The 19,756-nt window shown below is 43.9% G+C and overlaps 1 protein-coding gene across 1 annotated transcript in view; it reads left to right on the top strand.

Annotated features, from left to right (window-relative positions):
- The window catches only part of ADAMTS12 (ADAM metallopeptidase with thrombospondin type 1 motif 12), a 207,559-nt gene that overhangs the window by 108,005 nt on the left and 79,798 nt on the right, over window positions 1–19,756 (top strand). The window contains exons 4-6 of the mRNA XM_081942601.1: window positions 12,997–13,193; window positions 13,892–13,975; window positions 15,793–15,917. Of these exons, the coding sequence (XP_081798727.1) occupies window positions 12,997–13,193; window positions 13,892–13,975; window positions 15,793–15,917 (406 nt within the window). The remainder of the gene's footprint in view (window positions 1–12,996; window positions 13,194–13,891; window positions 13,976–15,792; window positions 15,918–19,756) is intronic.

The following is a 19,756-nucleotide window of genomic DNA, read 5'->3' as shown; positions in this document are numbered from 1 at the left end:
GACTAAATAGGAAGAGGTATATCAGCAGTAGACTTAAGTAACCATCAGAAAGCCCATTAGTCACCTAGTAAATGGCCTTTACACTGAGTCACATTGCCACCAAGCCAATAACCTCCATGATGTTCATGAATTATTTTGAACCCAGCCACGGAGGTACCTAGCGCCATAATTCATGGTAGTGAATTTCAAAATTGAATTATGCATTGTGTTAAAAAAAAGAAAATCATTTTGCCCTGTTTCTTCCAGAATTCAATTTCATTGGGAGACCTCTGGTTTTAGCTCCTCCTCCTTCCCTTTATCCACAGCATGCATAAATTTGTACATTTCAATCATATGACTTCTCATTTGCATGCTTTGTAGATTTAAAAAACCCCTTAACATTGCAATATTTCCTCACAGAGAAGCTACACAGAGTACTTCATAGGGTACTTTAACTTCAAACATCTTTTGATTAAAACTAATTCTCGATTTGCAACAGACTCAGCCATTAGTGTGAGTTATAAGTTATAAGTCTATAACCAGATACAGTGATGTCAAATTGATGAAAACTTGCATGATGATGTCATTGTGTAAGTGGTATGATTTACATACTTGCATTATGTAAATAATCTCATTTGCATGATGATCTCATCAAGCATATATCATCATTAGCCTGCCATTCCTTTCCTGCAGGCATCCTTGACTACTGTTGACTCAATTAAGTGTGATATCAGCGTGCTGTGCAATCCAACTCACCAGAAGTGCTGTCTGCCTTATGTTAAATTCATGGGAAGGAATGGGAGGCTTAGCTTCATTACTTAACAAATTCTGTTCCAGCTGAATGAGATATTGTGCCTTTTTAATAATACACAAAGGTTATTAAAGTCTGGTAAGGAAAAAAAAGGCTTTTTTGTGTGAAATATTTGATCTTGCAGAGGTGATACATTGAAAATTACTTAATGATTTCTGGTAATAAAAAAAAACCCTGGAAATGGAAAATTCATTTTATTTTATCTTGTCAGGTTTCTTTATTCTTCAGCTTACTGAACAGAATATAATTGAGAGCTGCAGAAAAGTCTTCTGAAACTCAGATCTGTTCTTGCTGAAAAACACCTGTGTCTAAGGGTGAGGGTATGAGATCTGTGTGAAAGTTTTAACAGGGTTATTTGAAGCATCCAGTGACTTTGGAGTTGAGGCTTCTTCAGAAGTTAGAGGCTCTTGGGGCCCTCTGAGCTTGATTGTTTTCTTGCAGATGTTTCATTATCCAAACTGGGTGACACCAACAGTGCTAGAAGTTACTTAGTTTAGGTCAGGGGTGGGTTCCTGCCAGTTCTAACCTCTTCTATAGAAGAGGTTCCACAAATCTACAGTGCCGTTTAGAACCGGTTCCAGATTCCCCCCGCCTCCCCCGCCCGTCCGCACATCATCAAGATGAAGAGTGAGAGGAGTTGAAGTCCACGAGTCTTAAAGCTGTCAAGTTTGAACACCCCTGGGGTTTTGTCTTCTAAAGGGTTAGGGGTGCAAGGGTCTTGTAACTTGACAGTTTTAAGACTTGCGTGCTTCAATGCCAGAGTTCCTGAGCCAACATGACTGGAGGAGGAATTCTGGGAGTTGAAGTCCACAAGTCTTAAAGCTGTCAAGTTTGAACACCCCTGGGGTTTTTTTCCTAAAGGGTTAGGGGTGTAAGGGTCTTGTACCTTGACAGCTTTAAGACTTGCGTGCTTCAAATGCCGGAGTTTCTGAGCCAACATTTTGGTTGCTAAGCAAGAGCGTTGTTAAGTGAGTTTCACCACATTTTACAAATTGGCCACACCCACCCAGTCACATGGCTGGCAAGCCACTCCCACCCAGTCACATGGCCAGCAAGCCACTCCCACAAAGCAGGCCACACCTACAGAAGAGGTTCTAAAAAATTTTGAAACCCACCACTGGTTTGGGTAATGAAATGTCTGCAAAAAAACAACCAAGCTCCGTGAGCACCAAGGACCACTCATTTCAACTCTGAGCTACAAATATTCTCTTTCATTTTTCAGAGGTTGTCATTTGCTAGATGTGATTGTGCAGCCATAACTACTGAGGCATGATAGCCGTTACTGGTGCAAATTTCCTGCAAGATCCTTCCACCCAAGGATTTTGATCCACTTCCTGCCAAGTCTTGAATCTGTCAGCCATCAGGATTTAAGAACTAAAACCGGGGTATTCTGTTTTTGGGTTCTCTGAAGTTTGCAGGCCCTCTGTATAGGGATTCGTATTTTTGCATGCCAAAGATTGCTCTCATTTTTTTTCTGTCTATAGATTTTTTTGTGTCCTCTTCCTAGAGCCTGTTTGTAAATATTTAAAATACTTCAAATATTTCTCAACCTTATTCCATCCCTAACAACAGACATTCCGGTCTCAATTGTGATCTTAATCAAGGACTTTATTAAATTGATATGCTGCTTGAGTAAAAACTCCCAGCGACTTGGGGTAGTTTACAAATTATTCAAAACATTTTAAAAACAAGTAATAGGATAAGAAACACAAAATCAGGACACAAGATGGTAGCAAAACAAATCTGAAAGAAGGGGTATCAGGTGTCTTCAGCAACATCCTGGCTGAAAGGGACATCTTCAGGACCTTTTGAAACCCCAGTAGGGTGGAGCCCATTCAAGCCCATGGAAGATAAGTTGCTTTATTCTATGCTAGGTATTCTTTGTGTGAGACAGGAACAGAATATTTTTTGCCTCTCTAGCTTTGGTGTGATGGACTTCTATGAAGGGCAGTTTCCCAGGAAGGAAAGAGCCTATTCCAAGGGGCAGGGGAATGAGACAAAAGGCAGAACAAGTCAGACCTGGATAGGAGAGAGAGGGAAAGAGTAAGGATAACCACTTAAAATCTACCAAGGTATCTTCATTAGGATGACAGTAGTAAGCTGTTTAGTCTGGCAAGATTCTGTTTATTGTGCATAATCAAACGAAGAACTGAACTTTGGTTGGCTACGTTGTTCTTGGGCTAAGCCTGGCAACCAAGGGCTGAATTAATAGTTTTCTGTGCTTTTCTGTCGTGGAAACTTCACTTTTGAGGTTTAGGTTTAAAGATCAGTAGGCACTTTTCTTAAATGCGATGTACTTATCCTGACCTTTCAAAGTGCAGTTCGTTATTGGGGATTATTATCTACAAAATTCATCAAATCAAATTCAGTATATAAATTTAGTCTAAGGTTAGCAAATGAATGACAAAGGCGACCCTCAAACTGAACAGCAGAGACTTTTTAGTACCAAGGAGTTTTATAAAGGCTCATGAATCGAGATTGTTCCAGCATCAAATCCGGTCAACAATTCAAGAATTGAAGATTAAAGTTGGAGAATAGAATAAAATACTTTGTTAGGAATCACTTTATTGGTTAAGTATGACTAGATACACAAGGCATTTGTCTCCATTGTATAAGCTCTCGGTGTACATGCAAAGTAGCAAAGTAATAATAATCTTAATAACAAAGGACAATAATCATAATAATGATACTAATAGAGAAGGTTGTGGAACAGATGATAAGGATAAAAGTAAGATAGCCAAACTACATGGTTAGATATCTGCAGGCATAAGACAGTGCTGTGGGAATTAGGCATTTAGCAGAATGATTGCATGAGGAAAACATTCTCAGGGCCTAGTTTTGGCATGCAATGCCCTATAGTAAGGGAGAAGTTGAAATAGTTTCTATTCAGCATGTGCTGGATCTGTAGATATTTTCTCAGCTCTCTTTCTGATCCATACAATATACAGTACACAGTAATGGCAAAACTATATATATTCATATTAAAAGTTTAATTAAATCCAAGTAGAAATGAGACTCTTACATACAATATATCACAAAACAAGGCAGCCTTAGAAATTTGAGATATGGTGGGGTTTTGGGGGGGGGGAGTTAAGCAATTACTTTAAAAATAAAATAAACAATTTAAATAAGCAACAATCTCTCGTATTTCAAGAAAAGGACAAATTCCTAAGTAGGGATTAATGAACAAAGATCATGGAAGGGAAGGGAAAAGAAAGCTAATAAAAGTTTCTCTTTGAAGATGGCTTATTATAGTTTATTTTTTATTTTATTTCAGCCTTCTGCTTTTCTGTTTTTTTTTGGTTTTTTTGCTATTAGCTTGAAGAATATAAAGCGAACCTATGTCCCTTTATGTTTATTACAAAGGGTCATATTTTTTTAATGGGAAATTGTTCCAGCAGCTTTGCTGGCCATATTTGCTCCCTAAATTTTATAAGCACAGAGCAAATACTGTTGCTCTGATCAGGCTTAGTTTCTCTCAAGTAATCCTCGTGGCATTTCTGAGAGCCCCTACCTCTCTTTTTCTCCTGATATTCTGCCTACAGAGATGAAAACGAAAGTGTTCTTTGCTTGTGTGTGAAAGGATGGGTGAAGGGTATCACCTAGCTCAGGGGTCACTAACCTTTTGGACTTCAGGGACTTCTAAATTCATAATTTTAAATCCCGCGGACCACTAATATGATCTGCCTAATGACCAGCTGGGTGGGCGTGGCAAGGTGATCATGTAACTGGGTGGGAGTGGCCAACTCGATGTCACTCATGTCGAGAGGCGCCTCGCCATCCTCTACTCGCCACTCCTCGTCTGCCTGCCCAGGCACCTTAGAGCTCCAACAGGAAGCAGTTTCTGGAGCTAAGCAGGCACCACGAGAAAGAGTTGGCAAAACAGCTGGCTCAGGTCAAATTGGATGTGACCGAGAAGGAGGATCAGTAGAAGTATCTCACTGAGGACTATGAGTATAGGCTTTCCAAGTAGAAGGAAGACCTGTGGGAGTGCAAGGCCAGATACCGGAGCCTGGAGGCTCAGCGAGCTGAAATGGTTAGCCAGTTCCAAGCTATGAGGCAGTCTCACTGGAACAAGGGCCTCTGGCTCTTTGCCATCAGCGGCGCTTCCCTCCAGCCTTCATCCAAAGCCTCGCATCAGGAGGCTGAAGCAGACTCCAAGTCGGAATTTCTGCCCCCCTCCAACCCGCACAAAAAGACCCTGAATGGAGAGAGCCTACAGCAACACAAGCTTTCATTGCACGTATCCGGCTGAGGGGCCGTAGTTTGAGGACCCCTCATTTAATGCAATATAAAAAATGCAAATAATTTTTCTGTGGACCACCAAAATTTTCTTGCGAACCACCAGTGGTCTAGAGACCACCAGTTGGTGACCTAGCTAACTATATCCTACCAAGAGAAGGGCCAGAGAGCAAATGGTTTTTCTGGTTGCCTGGGAACAAAAAGCAGGGGAGAAAATGATTATGAACAAGCAGCAGGAAGAATGAGAGAGAAAGAGGGAGTATAAGAATAAATCCTTAACTTTGTATCTACATCCAGCTAGTCTTTCTGATCAATGATTTGGATGAGGGGATAAATGGGGAACTCATCCAATTTGCAGATGACACTAAGCTGGCAGGAATAGCCAACACTCCAGAAGACAGGTTTAAGATACAGAAGGATCTTGACAAACTTGAACATTGGGCACTATCTAATAAAATGAAATTCAGTGGTGAAAAAAGTAAGGTTCTACATTTAGGCAAGAAAAACAAAATGCACAGGTACAGTATAGTGGCACCTTGCTTAATAGTAGTAACTGTGAGATGGATCTTGGGATCCTAGTGGGCAACTATTTAAATATGAGTGAGCAGTGTGCAGCAGCTGCCCAAAAAGCCAACACAGATTTTGGTTGCATAAACAAAAGGATAGAATCAAGATTACATGAAGTATTAATACCACTCTATAATGCCTTGGTAAGGCCATACTTGGAATACTGCATTCAGTTTTGGTCGCCACAATGAAAAAAAGATGTTGAGACTCTAGAAAGAGTGCAAAGAAGAGCAACAAAGATGATTAAGGGACTGGAGGCTAAAACATATGAAGAACGGTTGCTGTTGTTAAGTCATTAAGCTCCCCGTTAGGAGAGCGAGTATGCAGAGAAGCGTAATGAGAGTGATATGGAATAATACGCACAAACCAGCATACAGAGACACTGAATAGTATAAAAATATAGTAGTTTACTATGTAGAAATATAGAGGTATTCAGAGTCTGGTTAACAGTCCAAGTCATACACAGTTCAGTAAGTCAGTTATCAATATTCAGTCTAGCACACAAAGTAGCTAACAGTAACAAACTACAATACCTCACTGTACACCAACCAGCTTCTAACAAAACAGAGAGAGAGAGAGAGAGAGATCTAACAACTATTCTGGCTCCCTTTTATAGCTGCTTGAGGTAACAAGCCAATTACATCTCTGAATCATTTAAAGTAACAGTAAAGTAATCATAGCTTATATACATTGCCAAGCCAAGCCTAGGGTTACATCCCTAACAGCTGTATATCTAGTTTAATGAAAAGAAGGACTAGGGACATGATAACAGTGTTCCAATATCTCAGGGGCTGCTACAAAGAAGAGGGAGTCACTTAGAGAACTTAGAACTGAGGAGAAATTTCCTGACAGAACAATTAATGAGTGGAACAACTTGCTTCCAGAAGTTGTGAATGCTCCAACATTGGAAGTCTTTAAGAAGATGTTGGAAAACTATTTGTCTGAAATGGTATTGGGTTTTCTGTCTAGACAGGGGTTTGGGCTAGAAGACTTCCAAGGTCCCTTCCAACTCTGTTATTCTATTCTATCAGTATTTTTTGTGATATTCAAGCGTTAGTGCCACCAAAGACAAACATCTGAGAACATGAAGGTATTCCCAAGTACTGGATGGAAGAAGCATCGGGTCTGGATTAGGGTCTTGTGAGTCTAAGCCAGGGATGATGGGTCTGTTCCTGCCCTGACAAAATTCTGAGGCCTTGAACTAATGCACCTATTCTTGAGACATGTTCTTCTAGTTGTTCCCCATATCTTGAGCTAAACATTTGACCAAACTAGTCCATGTAACATTATGTCCCTGTGAGAAAGAGAAATCTGTTATTCTCCTGTGCGCTGCTTGGAGAATCCAAGCATGGGTTAACTTTGTCCATTACCCTAGAGACTGAGTTATGAAATTGTTGACCACGCCTCCTCTGACCGGAAGGGTTCAGTTTTTTAACTCAGTCCAGCCTGAAGAGACGTATAAATATTTCTCTAGGACATTAATCAAATTAACTCGTAATTTATGTAAGTAATATTTCTTGTAGCATTTAGTTTTTTCTAGGTATCTACAGAGCGTGAAGGGCAGGTGGCTCCATTCTGATGGACTGCTCTGCCGGGCTGGTTTTAGTGCAATGTGGGCACTATTCACCATTAAATCGGCCAGTTCTAGTGGCTATTGATTTCCTTGCCTACCGATTGCCGCATCTGAGAGCTGGTGCGCCAATCTCGTGTCAGCTACCCCAGGAGCGATCCGCTTGTTAAGCGCGATCAGTCTCTTCTTATTGAACACGTCTGCCACTGGGCTTGCCTTCGGCTGCGATCAGCCTTATTAGTCAGCCACGATCCACTCTAATTAGTGATCGGCAGCAAGCGCTACCATTACCGCCGCAACCGCTGCTGCCGTGGAGAGAAACAGTTTCGAAGCAGCCATTTTCTTGGCAAAACTTAAAATGGTGGCCATTTTGGGACAAGTTTGAGTTGTGCGCCATTGAGAGCCGGTTGAGGGGCAGCCGGATTATGCACAGCAAGTCAGCGTGATGCGAAATCTCCCGAGGGTGGAGCTAACCATCTCTTAACACTAGCCACCATTGCGCACAAGGATTCGTCCAGTGCAGTAAAGCGGTGTGTGATCTCCTTACTCGGTGCATTCCATTGCGAACTTGAGAGCCGATAGCAGAACGATTCTTCGCTTCTCATCTCGGCTGCTTTATTCTGAGTAAGCTCCCTGACAATAATAATGGCAGATCGCTTGACGACTGGGAACAATTCTGGGGCAGAAACCTCCCCCTCATTACCATCTAATTTGTCCAGGGCCAGCGATAGGGCTGGGAGGTCTGTCATCAGGACCTCCTGCAGCACCAGGTCAGGAGTCCCATCCGCGGCAGCTAATAGGGCCGTGGGGCGCAAAGATAAAAACAAGAAGGGAGCTAGGCCTCCAGCCACCTCCACTTCCAAGAGGTCCCCACCAAATCTCGCGATGCAGGTTTCTCCACCTGCATCACCACCCAGGCTGGCAGGGAATAAAGGGTTGGTCCCCTGATATTCCCTTGCCACCACAAGGCCTCTCTGAGGGAGACTTAGGATTGGGATCCCACTCCTTATCTGATGCCCCAGATATCTTGGAGGGTCAGACGCCCGTGGCTAGACGCATGGAGCCAACTATCACCTTTGCTCCTACTGCAGCAGGGTTGAGGGCTGAGACTTCCACCCTCAGTATTCCCCCGGAGATCAGGGATATGATTTCCCTGGCCATAACTCGGGGGTAGATGCTGAACTCCAGCGAAGGGGACAACGGCCCAAACACTCAGCCTTGCCCAGGGAACCCTCCACTTCCCAAGAGGATCCTCCTTCCGCACTTCCCTCAATCCAAAGTGAGAGTTCTATCCTCGGTGAGGAGGAGGAACTGGGTGACCTGGAGCTCTCGGATGATGACGGCCTAGTGCAGGACAGGCCCTCTTTTTCCAGGTTGTTTCGTCCTACATTGTTTAAATCATTGTTATATAAGGCCAGGACCGCTGCCAACATGGGTGGCTCCACCACACAGGCCAGTGCAGCAGTAGGGCTGGACTCCACGGACCGGTTCTTTGCTGAACAGGTTCAGGAGCAGGATGTTATTCCCTTTCCCAAACTATTTTTAGATATAGTGCAGAGACAGTCACACAGCCCGCTGCAATTCCACCACCCAACAATGGTGACAGGAACTTGTATGGTTCGACACCAGAGGTTTCCCACTATAGATCCTCCTATTGCTGCCTTGGCCTCTCCAGCCCTGTTGTCATCCGAATTGTCGGAGGGTCTCAAGGGTGAGGACTGCAAAGCCGAATTGATGATACGTAAGACACACCAGGCCGCCGCCTGGGTGTTATGTTCCACGGCTGCGGCCTCATTTTTCAGCTGGACATCCCTGGTGTGGTTTAAACAATTTCAAGCCAGGGTTGCCCCAGAGGGTATGCGGCTGCACCAGGATATTAACAAACTGGTCGCAGCGCTAGAATGTTCCTTGGACTACCCTCAATACGACTAAATTCACGTCTCGAGCTATAGTGTCCAATGTCACCTCCCGCTGTTTCCTATGGCTCCGCCATTGGCAGGCGGATATAAAATCCAAATGATGCTTAGCTTCAATGCCTTTCAAATGGGTGCCTTGTTTGGGACCACCCTGGATCCCATCTTAATAGAAACAAGAGATAAGCGCAAGGTACTTCCATCTACCAACAGGCATTCAGATAGGAGACACCAACCTTATTTCAGGAGGCAGCCCTTTCGGGCCACGGATTCTGGGTTCACAGCGGTACCTTATGTTCCCCAGTATAACAGGCCATACACACAGGGGCAGGACCGTGTTCAGGACCGGTCAGGGGCCCAGGACAGAAATAGACAGCAGAATCAACAGCAGGAGATCCAACATATGTTATCCATTGACGCCATAGAACCAGTACCCCAGGGACAGGAAAGGCTAGGATTCTACTCAATCTTGTTCCTAGTTCCCAAGTCCTCGGGAGAATGGAGAGCCATTCTAGATTTAAAGAGACTGAATCTTTACATCAAATACCAAAGATTCAAGATGCAGTCCCTCAAGAGCATACTGACCTGCATCAGACAAGGTGACCTGATGACTTCAAGCGATATAAAAGAAGCCTATCTACATGTGCCCATACACGCGGCACACAGGAAATTCCTGAGGTTCCACTTTGCAGGCCACCATTTTCAGTACAAGGCCCTGCTATTCGGCCTCTCATCGGCTCCGCGAACCTTTACCAAACTGTTGGCAGCGATAGTCGCATACCTCCGCTCACTCCCGGTCAGAGTGAATTGTTATCTCGACAATGTCTTGATTCTTTCGTCATCGCACTCCCAGGCAGTTCGAGACCTTCAAATGGCTATCGATATTCTTCAGCGTCACGGGTTTATACTGAATCTTCCGAAAAGCCACCTTCAGCCAACTACGAGACTATTACATCTCGGGACTTTGATAGATTCTGTCACATGCGAGGTGGCATTACCTCCAGAATAACGCAGCAGCATCCTGTTGCTGGTGAGTCACATTCGAAGTCAAAGGTTAATACTGCTAGCGGTGCTTTCCCAGCTTCTGGGAAAGATGATTTCATGTATAGACATTGTTCCTTGGTCGCGCTTCCATGATTGCCCTCTCCAGTGTTTCCTTCTCCCATTTCAGAGGGCACACATCAGCCACTCTCAGATCAAGGTGCGAATATCATCCAGGGTGTCCACTTCGCTACACTGGTGGAAGGCTTCCAATCTGAGCCGGGGGTCTCTATTCAAAGAACTGGACCGGATTGTGGTGACAACCAATGTGAGCCTGTACGGATGGGGAGCGCACTCACTCGACCAAGTAGCCCAGGGGTGTTGGACTGCTCAAGAGCTCAGGAACAGCATCAACTGGCTGGAACTGCATGCCATCCTCCTGGCGCTTCTCCACTTTCGGGACGTGGTCAGGACCAGCCATGTGCTGGTCCTCACTGACAACGTAGCCTCCAAGGCGCATGCCAGGGAGGCACATGATCCAAGTCATTGATTCTGGAAGCAGAGAGGCTTCACTGTTGGGCAGAGAGACATCTCCTATCAATCCGGGTGTAGCATATCTCGGGGACCGCAAACATCCAAGCGGACTGGCTAAGCAGGGAGACGGTGGATCAGACAGAGTGGCGATTATCCCCAGCCCTATTCCAGGAGCTATCTGGCAGATTCGGCCACCCAGTAATGGACCTATTTGCACAGCCCCACAACACCCACCTCCCACGATTCTTTGCAAGATTCCAGGCACCGGGAACGGAGGGCATTGATGCACTGTGCAGCCCCTGGCACCGGGCCTCCTTTACGCATTCCCACTTCTTCCAGTAATCCCACACGACATTCGGAAGATACTGGCGGAACGAGCGGAAGTCCTACTAGTCGCCCCCATGTGGCCACAGGGTCCCTGGTACGCCGATCTGCTAAATCTGTCCATCTCTTACCCTTGGAGAATACCAGATGATTGGATATCCCTCTCCCAGGGGGCACTATATCATCTGAGCTTCCAAGACTAGCAGTTAGCCGTGTGGCACTTGGGAGGGATAACTTAATCAAGCAAAAGTTTTCTGCCAAGGTCATAAAAACAATCCAGGCAGCTCGGCGTCCGTCCACAACACAGATTTACAAGACCACCTGGAGAACCTTCTGCGGGTGGGCCCGCAGAGCCAACATTGACCCTGTCTCGGCCTCCGTGCCGCAAGTACTCGAGTTTTTACAAACGGGTATGGATAGAGGGCTTACCCCAAATACTCGACGACGCCAGGTTGCTGCGCTTTCTACGGTCATCGGTGGCGGACATGGACGTTCCCTGGCTGACCATTCACGGGTATGGTCATTTCTCAAAGGGGCTTCAAACCTCAAACCCCCAGTCATCCATCATTATCCCTTGTGGGATCTGGCAGTGGTTCTACAGGCTTTTACTGCGGAGCCCTTCAAGCCCCTCCACTCAGTTAGCCTCAGATTGTTGACCTTTAAAACTGTTTTCCTTGTAGCCATTACTTCAGCTCGGAGGGTGTCGGAACTGGCAGCCTGTCGGTCCACGAGGAACTCTGTATATTTCATCCAAACAGGGTGGTCCTTCGCTTGGACCCAACATTCTTCCCCAAGGTCAACTTGTGGTTTCACCGGGCGCAGGTGATCATTCTCCCGGACTTCTGTCCGCGGCCTTTGCACCCAAAGGAAAGACAATGGCACTGTCTTGACGTTTGCAGAGCAGTTTATTTTTATTTTATTTATTTATTTTCTTCGCATTTCTAGACCGCCCCCTCTCCCAAAAAGGACTCGGGGCGGTGTACAGTCCACACAACAAACAACAAGTATCAAATACAAATATAAATACAGATATAAATACACATAAGGAGGAGGTTAAAAATTTAAAAGAACTGTACGGAAGAATATAAATATGGTTCTAAAAACCCTAAAATCAGTTAAATTTAAAACCGTACCCTATAAATAACCAGGTAAGAATACGTTTCCAGGAGGTAACAGTTGTCACAATTATAATTATGCCAGGCGTTTGTCGTTATGTGAAACAAACCGCTTCATTCAGAAGGTCAGAAGCCTTATTTGTTTCTTTTCAACCATCAACCATGGGACAGAAAGTGTCTTCCAACACCATTGGACGTTGGCTGAAAGCGTGCATTGCCCTTGCTTACGAGATCCAGTCTAGGCCTGTGCCCAGGCGCATCACTCCTCATTCCACCAGGAGCGCAGCCACCTTGGCGGCCTGGGCCACTCAGGCCTCGGTTGAGGAGATTTGCAGGGCGGCGGCTTGGTCATCGCCATCGCCCTTTGTCAGACAATATAAATTAGATGTGTTTGCCTCGGCAGAGGCCTCATTTGGGCGGCGGGTCCTTCAGAGGGTTCTAACGGCATCTCAGACCCCTGACCAGCCTGGCTCCCGCCCTTGAATTCTACTGCTTTGGCATGTCCCATGCTTGGATTTTCCAAGCAGCGCAGAGGAGAATGACCGTTGACTTACCTGAACAGTCCTTCTATGTGCGCTGCGAGGAGAATCCACCCCACCCTCGCTTCGGCTGGTCTAGGGCAATTCGGGACTTGTATTCTGGTTTGCGTTTTCAGAACTGAGCATCTGTCTTGAATTATCGAACTGTCTCATTTGTCGGACTACCTCATTGGCTTTACGAACTGATAACAAAATGTACACCTCTTTGTCCGGCTGAGCCTTTGTACAAAACTGAACCCTTCCGATCAGAGGAGGCGTGGTCAACAATTTCATAACTCAGTCTTTAGGCTAATGGACAAAATTAACCCATACTTGGAGTCTCCTCGCAGCGCACATAGAAGAACCGTTCATGTAAGTCAATGGTTGTTTATGCTACCTTCACAGAAAGTACATTCAACACTATTGTATTTTTTTGTTTCAGAAACATCAAACTTTTTCAAACAGCAAGAACTTCGAAGGATGAAGTGGGAAAGGAACCGTGTGACGCCAAGAACAACCTACCGGCGTTCTGTCAGTAGAGAAAGATGGGTGGAGACTTTGGTAGTTGCTGATAGTAAAATGATTGAATACCACGGAAGCGAAAATGTGGAATCCTATATCCTCACTATCATAAATATGGTGAGTCACACAATTTATTTCTATTGGGGTGGATTTGATTTTGATTCTAATTGATTCAGTTCAGTGAATATGATTGTCCCCTATATTTAATTATTTTCTCCTGTCATCTTAAAAATAGAACGATGCTTTTGTGGAAGCACAGTTCTTTATCCTAAATATGCCTGAGGAAGTATGCCAAATACAGATGGAGAAAATAGCATAAAATTTGAGTCAAAATATTTTAGCAAAAGCAGCAACACTTCCAATTCATCTAAGCAACTTAGTCCTTATCCATAGCAACCAAAACAAATTCTGTATAAGTTTGCCTTGCATTTTGTTTAATTTGCTTCAGTTATTATATATTCCAGTAATTTCCATTTGACATCTCAGGACTTCTTCCGTTTCCTTTTGTCTCTTCTTCTTTCCCCAGTCATATTTAGCTTGTAAGTTCTTTGGAGAAAGGAACCAGCTGCCAGATACTTTGATGTTGATCGACGGTGTTTATGGGACTGAGGAAGATGTGTCTAAAAAAGTCAAGATGTTGGCCACAACCATGCAATCAAAGCGCATTAAAAAAAAAAGTGGAGCTTCAATAGTAGGATTGTGGCTGTCATCTTGCCTTCTTTGACACTCCTCCACAGAGACCTCATCATCACTATTAGGAAAAAATATTGAAGAAGAAGAATCTGCTAACTTCATATTGCCTGGCTTTGATTTAGGTGGCAGGATTGTTCCATGATCCAAGTATTGGCAATGCGATCCATATTGTGCTTGTTCGGCTTGTTCTTCTTGAAGAAGAGGAGGTAAGAACTTGGCCTCCTGGTTAATCCTTGTGTCAGGCCTGCAGCTGGTTCCTTTTGGGATCTTTGGCCTGCCACACTACTATTCTATTCTACTATGCTGTTTCATTAGTGGGGAATTGGGAGGGGGAATAGTAAGGAGTAGAATGTGATGTTGTCAAAATAAAATTCCTCTCTAGAATCCAAGGTCATCCTTGGTCTCTGCACCTGACTGGAACTGGATGGGTGGAACTGCCAGCATGGTAGTGGAAGATTGGGCCATGTGATGGACTTGTGGGTGTGGGGGAAAGATCTTGAACTTTCAACTGGGTGGGGAAAACCAGGAAGCTTTCAGATTCGGGTTTTCCCAGATGTGCCAACGTGGCTCTCTTAATGAATTTGAACTTTGAGCAACACTTTGCCTTGCACTCTGATTTAATTTGGGATGTTATTTGGAACCCTGACACCTTACCTTGATCATGTCATTGGAGGAAGACGCTTGAAGGAAAGAGCGAGTTTGTAGGGCCTTGCAAAAGAACAGAAGAGTTCCTGTTATCTGAACTTCACAGGGCATGATGTTCTACAGGGCAAGCATTGCAACAGAGAAGTAGGCCATGAATGACCATCACTTGGGCTTCCAGTTCCAGAAATGGGCGCAACTGGCATACAATAGATCTAGGATCCTGTTGGCGAACCTATGGCACGCATGTCAGAGGTGGCACGCAGAGCCCTCTCTGTGGGCACGTGAGCCATCACCAGCTGCTCCTCTGGGTTCCGTCATGTGCATGCGCGCTGGCCAGCTGTCTGGTGTGCATGTGCACCGGCTAGCTGCTCTGTTCCAGGTTCCAGCATGAGCATGCGCACTGGCCAGCAGCGCTGCAAAGAAGAGAGCAGCTGGCTAGTGCTCATGCGCACGACAGAACCCAGAAGAGCAGTTGGCCACCATGTGCATGCACACCAGCCAGCTGCTCTCTTCTGGGTTGCAGCACTCTGGTGCGCTTGCGCACATGCATGCGCTCCAGTTTCAGCACTCAGTGCCAAAAAGGTTAACCATCACTGTTCTAGGATCTACTAAGTCAACTTTTACGAAGAATCCAACCTTTTATTTTTTGTCTTCAGAAATGCACTCTGTAGAAGAAGAATTAGTATTAATTCCAATGCGTCTGCTTTCAAATAAGATAAAGTGCTATTAATTTATCATTATGCTTCACCTATCCTTTAGTTTAGGAATAACATTTGTTTCAAAGTAGAAAAAAATAATGTACTAACCAGTGGGGGGGGGCTTCAAAAATTTAGGAAGGGGTTCTCTGCCCGATTGCTGGGTTGGAAATGGGCCCGTTTCTGACCTTCGGGTAGGCCCATTTTTCACCCTCCCCAAGCTTCCACACGCACCCTGCACTTACTTACATCCAAAACGGGTTGTGTGGGGACTCTTGGGAGGGGCGAGTCCAGGCAGGAGTGGGATTTGTGGGTTCTCCGAACTGCACAGAATCTTAGCTAGAGGTTCTCCCGAACTCCTGCAAACCCCCAGCAGTCGACCCCTGGTTCTAACTTAAGAAATATATTGCAGTTTCTTTTTCTTTATTTTTTTTCATCCTGTGGCGACTTCTCCATTTTTCCTATTGTATTGTTTTTTTTTTCCTCCCCTGATCTATCTTCACTAATAACCCCCCTTTTTTAAAATCACATGCCAGGATTCAATAAATGGCTGTTATAATCGTGTCTCTCACCTCATGCAATGGCGGTATTTATTAAAACTCAATTAATTTTCCAGCCTTTTTCCTTATCAAAGATACTGATAGTCTTCTGACAAGATAATTCATTTCCCCATCTCTTTCTAGCAAGGGCTGAAAATCACCCACCATGCAGATAAGACTTTAGCCAGCTTTTGTAAATGGCAGAAGAGTATCAACCCGAAATTGGATACAAACCCACTTCACCATGATGTAGCTGTACTTCTTACCAGGTAGGATATTCTCCTTATGTATGGGGTTGTTGCTCTATTTCTGAATGAGATACGGCAGTGGTGAAATTAAAAAAAAATCCCTACCGGTTCTGTGGGCGTGGCTTGTTGATCATGTGACCAGGTGGGTGTGGCTTGGTGGTCATGTGAATGGGCAGGTGTGGCTTGCTGGTCATGTGACCAGGTGGGTGTGGCTGCACAACTGACTCACACACAATGTAAAAGCAGCTGGACTTCACACAAAATGGCTCCTGCAACAAAGCAGGAACCTCACAGACAATCAGGCACAGCTGATGGTTGCACAGCTGATCAGTAGTAAAAAAAATGCTTTAAAAAGTTTTTAAAAGTTCCAACATCATGTGGCACAGCTGATTGTTGCACAGCTGATTGTCCGAACTTTTTTTTACTTTTTAAAGCATTTTTTATTGCTGGTTCGGTTGAATCAGCCCAAACTAGTAGCATTTCACCCCTGAGATACGGGTAGTCCTCAACTCAAAGGTGCTTTCTTTTCAGGAGACAACTATATTTTCTTGGTTTTAAGATGTTTCGCTTCTCATCCAAGAAGTTTTTTCAGCTCTGACAGGATAGTGAAGAATGGAAGGATTTATATTCCTTGCAGACAGCTGGTCATTTGCACCTTTTTAGAGGGTCATTAAAGCCCTTGGAGGTCTATCTGTGTCCTCAGGGTCACCTGAGCAGTGCTCCTGGTTCCTGTAGTCTGCAATTTTTCCTCTGGAAATCCATTCCTACTCCCACACCATTGTCTAGCTAAAAATCTGTAGAGATTCTGAGTCATCCTGGATGACATTTAGCTATACAACGTCTTCAAAAGAAAAAAACAAGAAAGTCCAGTTGCCTCTTGAAAAAGCACCTTTGGGACAACCATGACCTGGATGACTGAGAATCTCGACAGACGGGTAGTCCTTTGATTTACGACCACAATCGAGACCAGAATTTCTGTTGCTAAGTAAGGCAGTTGTTAAATACATCAGGCCCGATTTTGCAGCCTTTTCTTGCCACAGTTGTTCAGCCGATCACTGGAGTTGGTAAGGGGAATCACATGGTCATTAAGAGAATCCAGCTTCCCACATTGACTTTGTTGGTCAGAAGCCAGTTGGGAAGGTCATATGAGTCTGGGGTGCTGCAACCTTCAAAATACATGCTGGTCCTGAATTTTTATCAAATGTCCATAGGGATGCTATGAGAGTCATTAGTATGATGGCCTGTTTTCAGATTATAATTTGCGAAACAAATGGTTGTAAGTCACTATCTAGCTTTTGAGAAGAAACAGAAGTAGGGAAAGCTGGATTTCTCAGTAGAATTAGTCGAAAACAGTTTTATGGACTGTCTAACGTTTTGCCTCATATATTTTTATGTATGTTACAATACTTTTATACCTCACTTGAGCCAAGAACTATGCAAAAATGGATAACTGAGTTCCACATATCAGAGGGCAAATTTCTCAGTTCTTTTGCTTCCAAATATACAAATGATCAAATGAAGTTTGCCAAAAGAAGCAGTCAGGCTGCTTCTTCTGGTAAGCTCTATTTGATCATACAAATTACCGTATTTTTCAGACTATAAGATGCACCGGAATATAAGATGCACCATGATTTTGAAGGGGTAAATTTTTTTAAAAAAAATTTTGCACTCTGCAGGCCTCCCAAGCACTTTGCAGGCCTCATTTTTTGCAAAGGGGGGGGCATGCAGAGTGCCCCTTGGGGCTGGGGGGGCATCAAAAACGAGGAAAAAGCAGCCCGTTTTTCACAAAAACGGGCCATTTTTTACAAAAAAGGGGGGGCATGCAGAGGCTTTGGGAGGCTTGTAGAATGCTCCTGGGGGCTGGGGGGGAACGGTCTGTTTTTTGCTCTTTTTTTCCCTCCCCAGCCCTCAGGAGCACTTTGCAAGCATCTCAAACCCTCTGCACGTCCATTTTTGCAAAGGGAGTGGGGTTTGGAGAGGCCAAAAATGCTGTATTCAGTGTATAAGACGCACCCAGATTTTCACCCCTTTTTTTTTAAGGAAAAAGGTGTGTCTTATACTCTGAAAAATACAGTACAATCTCTAGTATCCTTCACCATGATTATTGTGGCTGGAACTACTGTGGTTCTATAACATCTGGACAGGCACTTTTGCACAGTTGTGTCTGTGTGTGTGTGTGTGTGTGTATTTCTTTTCTTCTAATTCTTAATCCTCCTTTTCATAAGATTACAGTATCATTCCCTCTTAACCTCTCTTAAATCAAAAGAGTAGGAAGGGTACCTAAATGGTACCTTTAGCTCAGTTCAGAAATCTAAATTAAAGTATCTCCAACAGCATCTGCTTGAATTCATTCAGTAACCGACTCATCATATCTCCAGCTCATTAATTCACTGTCAAGCAACCTTTACCCTTCAGTTTTTCTCCTAACTTTCTCTCGATAATTGCTCATTTGAATCCATTATTCTCTAGCTGTCATTACTCTGCTAAGCACTAACTTACCAAAACGCCATTTGGCATGTTGTCACATCATCACCACCAGGTGTAAGACAACCCCTATTATACCTGCTTGCCTTTAATCTGTTGTAGATTGGGGGTTGGCGATGACTTCTTATCCACCCATTTGGATGACATACCCCCCCCCCGGCCAAGCTTTGGGATAGGGTGCAATTAGAATGGAAGAGAATGTGGGGGTTGCATGAGGGAAATGTGGCTGTGGTTTTTCTATCTTTGAGTATATTGGTTTCATTTGGTTTTATTATACATGTGTCACTTTATTTATGGTTGTAAACTACACAGAGGTTAGTTTAAGATTGGCGTGGGGCTTGTGCAAATGTAATCCATCCATCTACCCACCCACCCACCCACCTACCTATCCATCCATCCATCTCTTTGGCAGTTCCCCAAACACCCATTCTCCTAGAAAGATGGGGGGAAGGAAATTCCAAGTTTTCAAACATGCATAGAATTATACTGTATAAGTTTGGACTCTTTTGTATTGTTGCAGACAGATGTATTGTCTGACCTGGTCAGGAATAAAGAGACTAATCTAGCATTGTCAAAGCTATAAAATTACCTCAGAGTAAACTAGTTCCCAGGGAAAAGATTATGCAGGATTTGTGGTGAAGATTTACACTCATGCCTCTCGTAATTTCTGGATCATACTGCCTAACTTTGCATCAAATTATATTCCAAAATCTTAACCAAACAGAGCCTACTCTACTAAAGGACATAAAATGAAGGGGACATGTTTTTGGAAAACAACTCCCGTCCTTCAAAACTCTTTCCCAGATAGATGAATGCAGAAGCAAATATTTTTGGTTCTTAATTATCAGCGTTGTTTGGCTACAGTAATCACAGCGCTGTCTTGCTTGTGACTTTTCCCACAACAGTGCTTGTTAACAATAATTGCACACTTTTGAATACTGCTATAATGGCCTGAAATCTGTGACTCACTTTGCATTTTGTAAAAAGATGAATCCATATGCTATAATGCCTCATTTCTAATTTAGGAAGTTTTAATTCAGCTTCTGAACATAGTTTATGGTAAGGATTAAATAGAATGAGAATAAAAATGTTGTTAGACCATAGAAAATAGTGACTGGAGGGGGGGAAATGCTGTAACAGATGCAGAAGGACATTTGTTAAAAAAAGTTCTTTTAGGGCAGCTAATCAAGGAGGGAACTAACTTAGAACAAAAAAGAAATTTCCTGACAGTTAGAACAATTAATCAGTGGAATGACCTGCCTCCAGACATTGTATGTGCTTCAACACTGGAAGATTTTAAGAAGAGATTGGACAACTATTTATCTGAAATCATATAGGGTTTCCTGCTTGAGCAGGGGGTTGGACTAGAAGACCTC

The sequence above is a fragment of the Natrix helvetica genome (assembly GCF_964273705.1).
Source record: "Natrix helvetica genome assembly, chromosome: 2".
NCBI classification, from domain to species: Eukaryota; Metazoa; Chordata; class Lepidosauria; order Squamata; family Natricidae; genus Natrix; species Natrix helvetica.
The sequence above is the reverse complement of the archived record's forward strand: the minus strand, read 5'-3'. Positions and strand labels throughout refer to the sequence as shown.